Here is a 10533-nt window from a genome sequence, read left to right on the forward strand (position 1 = left end):
AGCTCCCGGTGCCCGGGCGGGGGGGGAGGCGTGGGTGTGTTGGTGTGACGGGTTTTTGGCGTGACTTGGCCACCCCTGGCATCGCCCACGCTGCCGCTGCCACCGCCGCCAGCTCCACCGTGGCGGCTGGGGCGGGCACGGCGCGCTAATGGCATGGGCAGGAGCCCCCCACGGGCATTGCTCGTTAAGGAGCGATTAATTGCTCACCAAACACCCACGGCTGGGGGTTGTGCAACGCCTCTCACCCCCGGGGAGCCCCGAGTGGGGAGCAGAGGCTGTAGGGGTAGAGGACTGGGGGGGGATATGGGGTGCACCAACCCAGCACCTGCCCCGGCACTGCTGCGCCCGCACGCAGGGTGGTGATGCTGGGGGGTTGGATGGGGCTCCCCAGTGCTCCCAGTCACGGAGGAGTACTGGGGGAGGCTGGGTGATGCCCCAGGGCCTGCCCCAGATGTGTGTCCCCCAGGCCGTGCCCTGGCTGGATCAGGTCCCTGTGGGGTGGATTTTGGGTGCCCCCCACCCCGTACCCAGCTGTAAGGGGCCGGTGCTCCCTGGGGGACCCCAGAGCCTCGCGGGGAGGTGGAGGGGAGGGCGGGGAGGGAAGGGGCTGGGGACAGGGACGTGGAGGGAGAGCACCTGGGGGCGGGAGGGGACCTGCCTCCTCTGCCATCCCTATAAATAGGAGGGACCTGGAGCGGGATTGCACCTGTGGGACTCCAGCTCCAGCAGGAGAGCGGGGCCGGGGCTGCACCTCGCTGCTCTCCCTGCTCCCTTCCAGCTTCCCGGTGCTCCGGCAGCATGGGGACCAGGGGATGGACGCTTCCAGCCTTCGTGGGATGCTGCCTATGGGTTCTGCATGGTATGTCCCATATCCTGCTACCCCAGTCCTTGCAAATCCCCGGCACAATCTGCCCCAGGGGGTATGGCTGAGATGTTTTTTCTTTTTTTTCTTTCTGGCTTCATTGGAAACTTTTCCTAGGATGAGTGCTTGCAGTCCTTTGCAACCAAAAAGCTGGGGAAGTGTTTTAGGGGGCAGGCACGGCCCCACAAGGCTGGTTGCAGCCAGGTCCCCCCGCAGCAAGGACACCAAAGGCAGGCACCGGGGGTGCACCAGGGCTGCTCCACCTCGCCCACAGCCCAGCTCCGCGCTAAGGCTCCTCCTGCACGAGCATCCCCGCTCGGCCGCTGCAGGGTGCACGACATTTCCTGCTCCCTGCGCAAGAATTCAGATAAAAGGTGGATTTGTTAGGGTGCAGAGTGCCAAAATAACTCGGGTGACTCACTGTTTTCCCCGAGCTGAGAAGGGAAGCGGCTCATCTCCTCCAGGATAGGGAAAGGGGGGATTTCTGCAAACACCTTCACTCACCAGGCGAAGACGGGAGCGGGGCAGGAAGGGGAAGGGGAGGAAGCAGCCCGGAGGAAGGGGAGGCGGGGGGGGGACCCCAGGACTGGGGCAGGAGGCTGGGTCACTGTGGTGCCACGCAGCTCTCGGCACGCCACCGAGCCTGGGAGCCACCTCTGCTGCTGGGGGGCCGGTGGCCTCGTGGGGGGAACCTGCCGAACAGGAGCACCGGGGCTGGGAGCGGGCTGAACGCCCAGTCTCAGCCGCAGGGTGCTGATTAGGGCTCCCCTAATTGCAGCCGCCTGGAGCCAAGTGTCAGCAGATCCTGCAGGCTGCAGCTCCATCCCCGCAGCGGTTGCGCCCCGGTCCTAAAAATAGGGCTGGGTAGGACACGTCGCCACCACGCTGGTGCCTACCCCGACGGGTGGCTGCTGGGCTCCTCCTGCAGCTTTTGGGGCTGGGGAGAGGTCCTGGGGTTGGGGGGTCTCCATCCAAGCCCTGCAGATAAGGGCCTGGGTGGGGGGCAGGGTTTTGGGGGCTGCGGTGGGCCAGGAGCCCTCTGCAGCCAGCAAACGTTTCACCGAACCGTGCCAGAGAGCTCTGCCAAAGAGCTTTGGGTAAAACGTATTTAAATGTCTCTCAGACACCCCAAAAGATTAAAAAACGCAAAGCTGCGCCCAGGGGCGTCTCTGCAGCAAGGCAGAGAGTGACAAGGGCTGCCCTAAGACGGCAGAGCTCGGTCCCACGCCACGAAGGAGCAAAATAAAGGTGGAAAATTCCCCTTTGTGCGGGCACACGGGCGCCTGCAGCCCCCTGCCTGCTTTGTGTCACCCCCTGCCCCGCTGTCCCTCTGTCCCCTGTGCTCCCACCCTAGGAGCAGGGGGCTTCTGGCCCCATTTCCCCCATTAACACCCTGCCCTGTGCTCCCTCCAGGGCTCGGGGCCGCCGTCGCCGTCCCGCTGAGCACGGAGGGGCCGCTTGGTGCCCACACGGCTTCTCCCACCACGGCGCAGAGCGAGGCACGGGGCGCCCCGACGGCGGGCACCGCGGGGACGAGCAGCGCCGTGGCTGATACTGAGACAACCCAGAGCATCCTCGCGGGACGCCCGGCCAGCCCGACCTTCCCCTCCGGGGCTGAGGCAGATTTGGTGACCGCGACCAGCGCTGCTCCGGCTGCGGGGAGCGATGCTGAGGCTTGGCCAAGCCCTGGTGCAGCCACGCAGGCTCCCAGCGGAGAGCCCCAGGCGGTGACGGACGTGGCCACGGCCCTTAATGCGTCCCAGGGAAACCAAACGGTTTCGGCTGCCGCCTTGGTTTTCACCCCCCAGCCTGCCTTCACCCCCAGCTCAGAGCTTGGTGCGACGGGGGCCGCTCCTGCTGCGCCCCCCGGGGCCACCCCTGTGTTTGCAGACGTCCTCGCGTCGGTGACAAGGGAAGGAGCGGACTTGGAGCCCACAGATAATGCCACATCCCTCCCCACCGCCCTGCCACCAGCAGCTGCAGGGGCAGAGCCAACAACCGGCAGCCCCCCGGGTCCCCGTGTCACCGCGCTGCTGAGCCAAGGGCTGGCCACGGCCACGGAGGAAGGTGTCACCCTGCCTGGGGACAGCCACGGTGAAGGCAGTGCCCCCTCCTCCATCCCCAGCCCTGAAGCTGAGGGGCTGCTCACAACGCAGCGGGACGAGGCGCTGAGTGGGACCGGGGGTGTCACCGCGGGGCCAGCAGCTCCGGGCTCTGGCGGTGCAGGAGATGCGGAGGATGGTGCTGATGGCACAACTGAATCATCCCATCTGGCTCCAGAGAGTGGGACAGCCTCGGGAGCAGCAGAAAACCCAGGGCAGGCCTCCCTCCTCGCAGGACAGGCAGGGCTGAGCCCGGCCACCTCTCCAGATGGTGGGGACGGCGATGTGCAGGGAGCCCCGGCGGTGTCACCGGCCAGCCCCGGCTCACCCGGGGAGCGAGGGGACACGGCCACCTCGCTGCTGGCCTCCAGGGCCCCCACGGATGCGCAGAGTGACACGGATGCCCCAGCCTCATCCATCGCCCTGCCCCTGCCCACGGGGGCTGTGGGTCCGGCCGAGCCTTCCCTGCAGCCTGCCCCATGGCAGAGCCCCACTGGAGAAGAGCAACCAGAGCACGACGCCGCTCTGCTGTCCCCCACGGACACCCCCAGTGCCCCCGGGGCTGCGTTCCCACCCCCAGGGGCTGCAGCTGCTGATGGGGCAGAGACAACAGCAAACCCCGACCTCGGTGCTGCCCCCGGAGTGCCCGTCTCGCCGTCCCTTGTGGGGTCACAGCCATGGGGGACGGCAGCCGGTGCTCCCGAGGGAGCTGATGGAGCTGGCACCGGCCTCAATTCAGCTCTGGATGCTGCCAGCCCGGCTTCTTCTGCACCCGATGGCCTGGCAGGGACTGCTCAGGGGGACACATTGGACACGGCATGGGCAGGGGACACAGGGGACGGCAGTCCTTACGCAGACACTCAGGGTGACACCAGCTCTACGTCCAGCAGCACCCAGCAGGGCCCCGCTGACACCGCCGAGCTGCCGGCAGCCCCAGCAGGAGCCCTGCCCAGCACCGAGCTGTCCCCTGCTGCGGCGCCTGGGGACGGAGCAGGAGCAGCCCCAGCACCAGAAGTGTCCCCACCTGGTGCCACGGCTCCAGGCTATGGGGGGCTGGAGCCCAACCTCTTGGGGGCTGAAGGACCGGGACCAAGCCAAGCCCCTGGAGCTCCTGGAGCTGCTTTCCCACCTCCTGCTGCTGAATCTGGAGCCGTGTTTGGGACCAACGATGGGGCAGAGACGGCAGCAAACCCCGACCTCGGTGCTGCCCAGGGAGCCCCCATATCCCCGTTCCTTGTGGGGTCGCAGCCGTGGGGGATGGCAGCTGGTGCTCCTGCAGGAGCAGCTCTCCCTGGGGTTGAAGGACCAGGATCTGGCTTCAGTTCAGCTCTGGATGTCCCCGGCTCAGCATCGTATGGACCCGTGGGACCCCCATCGCCCACCCTCGGGGTCCAGCCCGGCGCAGCCCTGGGGGTGCCGGGAGCAGAGGGGCAGGCGCTGGGAGGCAGTGGGATGGGGTCGGAGCCATCCCTGAGCTCCTCTGCTGGTGCTGGGGTGGAGGCTGGGATGGATCTGCTGCCTGGTGCCGTGTCCCTGCCCGGTCCTGCCTCTCCTGGTGACACACTTCCAGCATCTTCCACTTTGGAGAACGGGGGAACTGCAGCCCCTGGCCCTGACCGCCTGTCCCAGGGCTCTCCGTACGGCGGAACTGGCTCAGAGCTCGCCACGGCGCAGGGGATTGAGAGCGCAGGGGACACGGCAGAGGCAGCAAACCCAGAGGGCACAAATCCCTACACGGACACCAGCTCTACGTCCAGCAGCGCTCAGCAGGGCCCCGCTGACACCGCCGAGCTGCCGGCAGCCCCAGCAGGAGCCCTGCCCAGCCCCGAGCTGTCCCCTGCTGCAGCTCCTGGGGACGGAGCAGGAGCAGCCCCGGCACCGGGAGAAGTGTCCCCACCTGGTGCCATGGCTCCTGGCTATGGGGGGCTGGAGCCCAACCTCTGGGGGGCTGAAGGACCGGGACCAAGTCAAGCCCCTGGAGCTCCTGGAGCTGCTTTCCCACCTCCTGCTGCTGAATCTGGAGCCGTGTTTGGGACCAGCGATGGGGCAGAGATGGCAGCAAACCCCGACCTCGGCGCTGCCCAGGGAGCCCCCATATCCCCGTTCCTTGTGGGGTCGCAGCCGTGGGGGATGGCAGCTGGTGCTCCTGCAGGAGCAGCTCTCCCTGGGGTTGAAGGACCAGGATCTGGCTTCAGTTCAGCTCTGGATGTCCCCGGCTCAGCATCGTATGGACCCGTGGGACCCCCATCGCCCACCCTCGGGGTCCAGCCCGGCGCAGCCCTGGGGGTGCCGGGAGCAGAGGGGCAGGCGCTGGGAAGCAGCGGGATGGGGTCGGAGCCATCCCTGAGCTCCTCTGCTGGTGCTGGGGTGGAGGCTGGGATGGATCTGGTGCCTGGTGCCGTGTCCCTGCCTGGTCCTGCCTCTCCTGGTGACACGCTCACAGCTCCATCAGTTTCGGATACACCCAGCGCAGGTGCCCTGGGAGGAGCAGGAGCTGCCCCTGGTGCCGTGCAGCCTGCCCTGGGTGCTGGACCCGGCCCCCAACCTGCTGCAGGACAAACTGGGGGCGAAGGGGCTGGGGCTGGGGCTGGGGAGTCCCTGGGGGTGTCCCAGGACCTGGATGGAGCAGCTGGAGCCTCTGGTGGAGGAACGGGAGCTGTGCTGCACTCTGCATCTCCCTCCTCATCTCCCGAGGGATCTTCTTCAACTGGGATGAGCGGTGGAGCTGCCGGGGGAGCAGGAGGTCCTGGAGCTGCTGTAGGACCGAGCCCAGGCTTGGAGGCTGCTGGCCCCCAAGGCAACGAGGAGACCCCCGTGCCTGCCCCCGGCACCCAGAGCGGTGCCGACCTCGGGCTCTCGGATGCCAACCTGAGCCAAACCAACGTGGTGCAGCTGGCTGGAGGAGAAATGGGAGCCTCAGCCCCCGGGGCACCTTCCCCCGGTGCCAGCGGGGCAGACGGGGCAGGGGCCATCATCCAGATCACATCGGGGGTGCTGGCCCCCTCCGTCCTGTCCTCTCCCCTGGTCCCGGTGGCCCCGGATGCCTCCAGCCTTTTGCCAGCTGCCTCTGCTGGGGGCACGGGGGGGAGCTCAGCACCAGCACCCAACGGGGGCACCCCCTCTGCCTCCGGCACCCCAAGTGGGAGCAGCCCCTCGGCACCGGGCTCCCCACTGCCTGTGGCGGGTGCTGGGAGCGCTCTGCCAGGGTCCCCTGAATATGAAACGGCCTCAGGGATGCCGGCACCTTTGGGAGAAGAGTCCCCACGTGCCCCCCTGCCCCCCAACGCTGTCCCCTTCCTGCCTCCTCTCCAGCCTGGGGGTCCTGGGGTCCCCCCAAACCCCGTGGTGGCTGTAGGCAGAGGGGACACCAATGGTGCCATGCTGGGGGAACCACGTCCTGGAGTGTCTGTAGGATCAGGGGGAGCTGTGGGGTCTCTCTCTGTCCTTCCTCCTGCTGGCCCCGCTGCTGGCAGCCCCCTGCCCAACATTGTGGGGTCGAGACCTGCTGGGGGTTCATCGTCCCCAGCCCTGCGCCCCTCCTTGGGCAGCGCCACCCCTGCAAACGGGGTCCCTGCTGCTGGAGGGGCGAGCGTCCCCGCACCCATCCCAGGCCAAGGGGGAGCCCAAAGGGGGTCTGCCCCCACCACCCTGCGCCCAACCGTGTCCTGCAGCCCGTCCCCAGCAGCTCCCAGCCCTGGGGGCAAGAAGGGGCTGCCAGGGCCGGGGACAAACACGACGGCCGCTCTCGCTGCTCGCTCATCATCCTCCAAGCTTCCAGCTCCTCCACGATCAGCAGCAGCTGTCCCGGTGCCTCCGCCCGGCCCCACAGGTAGGCAATGCCCCAGGTAGGGCAGGGAGAGGGGTGGGAGAGGGACCCTGCAAGGGAAGGTGATGTGCAGGGTGTCCCGGTGTCCCCCGTCCTCCTGCTGCCCAGCCTGGGTCTCTGAATGCAGAATTGTTTCAGCCATTTGTGTTGGTTTTGCTATAACCATTTTTTTTTTTGTTTTGTTTTTCTTTGTTTTGTTTGTTTGTTTTTCTGTTTTAGTCCCAGCCGTGTCCCTCTATGGCTACGGACCAAGGGAAAACGACCGCGAGTACGTGGAGAGGAGGGTGGACTTCAACTCCCCACTTTTCAAGCCCGAGACTGGGTTCCCGTTTGGGAAAACCCTCCGGGACTCTCTCTACGTGAGTCTGCATTGCCCTGACTTGCTGTGGGGTGGGCGGCCATCCCCCCAAAACCTGGGGGAGACACCAAGAGCTGGGGTCCGGCTTGGGATCCGTGCAGGCAGGGGTTGGTTGGGGTGCTTGCGGGGTCCGTTTGGGGCAGGAGGCGACTTCGTGGCCCCTTCATCTCCTCCCCTGTGCTCAGTTCACAGACAACGGGCAGATCATCTTCCCCCCCTCCGACAGCAGCATCCCCACGTACCCCAACCCCCCTCCACGGGGGTTCAATGGCCACGAGGAGGTGCCCATGATCGCCGTCTTCTGGGACAACGCCGACTTCTCCAGGGGCACCGGCACAACCTTTTACCAGGTGGGTGAAGCCATCCCCGTGCGTGACCTCGTTACGCACTTTTCGGTGATCCATCTTTGAGGATCCCCCTTGGGATGCGTGATCGATGGGGTTGGCGGGTGGCATTTCAATTTTCTGGGCCAGATCTAAGAGGTTTTGGTCGTGCGTGAGTCCATCACCTGCACAGAAGCCTCTGCCAGCCAAACCACGGTTGCAATGCAGAGCATCATGAACACATCTCCCTTTGAGACCCCAAATCCAGCCCTGCCTGTGCTTTGCTGGGAGACAAACGATGTTTGCGCACCCCAAACCCGCAGGAGTTCCTCACCCTGAATTCGGAGAAGCCGCCCTTCATCCGCGACGTGGAGGCCAAGGTCCGGCGGTACCTGAGGTCCTCCTACTCCGCAGCCTGGACCCTGAAAATCACCTGGGACAGGGCGCCCGCCTACGGCACACGGGGTGACAGCCGGAGGGTAAGGGGCTGCCGGGGCTCGGGGGTGGCCGGGTGCCAAAAGGCGAGAGCTGCACCCATGGGTGCCTGGACAGAAGGAGCTGGTTTTGCCAAAAATATCACTCCTGAAGCCCCTCTCTCCGCCACCACCTGCAGCGACCCACCCCCCGTTTTAAATTTAGTTTTAAACCCGGCAGCTTTGCTCGGTTTCTTACCCTCCCGCCGTGCTTCTCCCCAGACGAACACGTTCCAGGCCGTCCTCACCACCGACGGCTTCAGGTCCTACGTGCTGCTCCTGTACCAGGACGGGGGCATGCGGTGGGATTACCGCCAGCTGCCGGCTGCCAACGTGCTCATCGGGTACACCAGGTACTGCGTGTGGGGTCACAGCACGGGGATGGGGGGATCCGAGCTGGGAAGGGCGATGCCTGACTCTCCCCTCTTCCCTTTTCTCAGCGGGGATGGCTCTTACCACAACGATGACCTGACTCAGGGACCCCCAGCTGCCAAATATCGCCCTGACCAGTTCAGGGGATACAACACAGGTAGGGGCACGGCCCGGGGGAGCTCTGCGCGGGGATGGGGACATCCCCAGGCAGGGGGTGGAATCCAGGTGGTGGTGCAGCAAGGCTCTCCATGAGTTTCATGGCCATCAGTGGGGTTTTGCCCTGATTTTGCACATAAAACGCCTCCCCTGGGCACCAGCCGTGCCGTGAGGCTGAGCCTGAAGCACCCGTGGCACATCAATTTTTGGTGCCATGGCTGCGTCCTGGGGATTTCTTCTTTGTCAAGTGCTGCTCCCCTCATTTTCCTGGCATTGGGGGACTGCTGTGCATGGGGTCCCGGGGCTGGGGGCATCACCATCACGTCTCGTGCCTTCCTTCCTTCTCAGATCTCCGCGGGCTGTGGCTGTACAGGCTGGAGAGCCGCGTGGGTCTCAACTACCGCCTGAAGTGCCTGGCGTGGACGGGGAGGCAGCAGGAGCCGCGGATGTGGAGCCAGGACCTGCCCTCCTGCCCCTGCTCCCTGCAGCAAGGGCAGCAGGACCCGCGCTTCAAGAGCAGCCGGGGAGGCAAGTGGCACCGCCGTGCCCAGCGTGTCCCCTGCGGGGTGGCTGGGTGTCCCCCCCTGGGTGTCCCCTCCTGGGTGTCCCCTCTTGGGGGGAAACCCCGCCATCCCCTTTTGGGCCCCCTGCAGTGCCCAAAAGCTGACGGCAGCCCCGTTTCAGGCTGGTCGTCTGCCCGCGTGTCCATGCTGCACTCTGCCTCTCCCAACCGCTACGGTGCCGGCGTGCGCTGCCTGTACGACAGCCAGGGGCAGCTCGTGGAGGGGCGGCAGGAGAGGTACTGGAGGTCCTCCAGACAGATGTCCCCCTTCCGTGGTAAGCACAGCCGGCCTCGGCCTCCCTGCGTTGCCAACCAAGGCGTGGGTGGGCTGGAAACATCCCCGTGCCAAGCCGCACGGCACCAACTGGAGCCCGTAAATCATTTTATCCCCCGGGCCAGCCTGTCTACTGGGGCTGCACGGGGCTGCGCTGCGGCGAGCGCCCTGCCCCACTCTTCTCCCCTTCTGATTTCTTTAATCCTTGCCCCCAGACCAGGAGCTGAAGCTGTACGACTGGTGCTGCAACCAGGCGGCAAGCGCCCGCCTCTGCGCCCGCTACGGCGAGAAGAGGCCGAGGATCGGCTGTGACGGGTACCAGCCACTTGGCACGGGTGGGTTCCCAGCCCCTGTGTGCAGGCACGGTGCCACCTCTGTGCCAAATTTTGGGGGAGGGACATCCCAGTCACCCCCAGTTAATGCAACAAAATCCTTGGGTGGGTCAGATGGGGAGGGTCAGCAGCACCCAGGGGCTCCGTGCAGCACCCAGGGGTGCCTTGCAGCACCCAGTCCCTCCTCGAAGCAGGCACCTGGGGGTGGCAGCCCCACAGAGTGGCTGCAGGTGGGATCTTACCCGTGGTTTTTCTTGCAATTCTCAGCAGATTCCTCTGAAGACATCGACTCAGATGAACAGACAGGTGAGTGGGGTCAGGGGGCTCCTCTCCGCCAGCCGCGTCCCCAGGAGGCAGAAATCCCCCCGGGGGGGTCGCTGCTCTCCCCAGACCCTCAGGGAGGAGATGGCTGAGCTCTCACCACTTCTTTGCAGATGAGGAGGACGAGTAACTAAAGGGATGCACATCCACAACGCGCTCCGGACCACAGCTGATCCTCCAAGTCCTTCGCTCCTGATCATACCCAGCAAACCCGTGTGTCCCCCTGCGTGTCCCCGCTCCCCCCGGTGATGATCACCCCGTTCCAGTGGTTCCCTTCACCGTAGAAGTTCCCCTTTTCCCCCCCAGTCTGCCACCTCCTCGCCAGTGGCAGGGGGACAGGCAGTGCCACCGTGTCCCTTGTCCCTGCTCCCCTGCCTGGGGCTGGCCGGGCGAGGGTTGCTGGCGGAGGGGTTCGGGTCGCCTTGCTTGGGGCCACCCCCACGGTCAGAAATGTTGGGAGAAAAATAATAATTTGTGAGTGTGAGAGAGCATCTGCACTTCTTCTGAAACCACAAGTAGTCCTCGTCAAACCTAGTCTCTTCAATAAAGTGTGGGAGGGTCTGAGCATCACT

The 10533-nt window shown here is 65.7% G+C and overlaps 1 protein-coding gene across 2 annotated transcripts; it reads left to right on the forward strand.

Moving 5' to 3' along the window:
• Positions 1-691: 691 nt before the first annotated feature.
• On the forward strand, positions 692-10525 carry LOC137861322 (mucin-4-like). 2 transcript variants are annotated; one of them, XM_068692575.1, is made up of 12 exons: positions 692-859; positions 2276-6793; positions 7010-7149; positions 7334-7498; positions 7795-7950; positions 8167-8297; positions 8385-8473; positions 8821-9000; positions 9157-9309; positions 9524-9643; positions 9908-9946; positions 10075-10525. In XM_068692575.1, the coding sequence occupies exons 1-12, from the start codon at positions 799-801 to the stop codon at positions 10089-10091; spliced, it is 5769 nt and encodes a 1922-aa protein (XP_068548676.1). In that variant the 5' UTR covers positions 692-798; the 3' UTR covers positions 10092-10525. The 2 variants fall into 2 exon arrangements, with proteins under 2 accessions (XP_068548676.1, XP_068548677.1); XM_068692576.1 differs by having other exon boundaries at positions 9911-9946.
• Positions 10526-10533: the final 8 nt, after the last annotated feature.

This window comes from Anas acuta, chromosome 9 (genome assembly GCF_963932015.1).
Source record: "Anas acuta chromosome 9, bAnaAcu1.1, whole genome shotgun sequence".
Taxonomy (NCBI): domain Eukaryota; kingdom Metazoa; phylum Chordata; class Aves; order Anseriformes; family Anatidae; genus Anas; species Anas acuta.

What these genes read in the sequence shown, in the direction of transcription:
- LOC137861322 (XM_068692575.1), top strand. Translation starts at nt 799, where the DNA reads ATGGGGACCAGGGGATGGACGCTTCCAGCCTTCGTGGGATGCTGCCTA. An exon ending in CACGGGGTGACAGCCGGAGG is followed by an intron (nt 7,951 to 8,166) that starts GTAAGGGGCTGC and finishes GCTTCTCCCCAG; the next exon opens with ACGAACACGTTCCAGGCCGT. An exon ending in ACAGATGTCCCCCTTCCGTG is followed by an intron (nt 9,310 to 9,523) that starts GTAAGCACAGCC and finishes CCTTGCCCCCAG; the next exon opens with ACCAGGAGCTGAAGCTGTAC.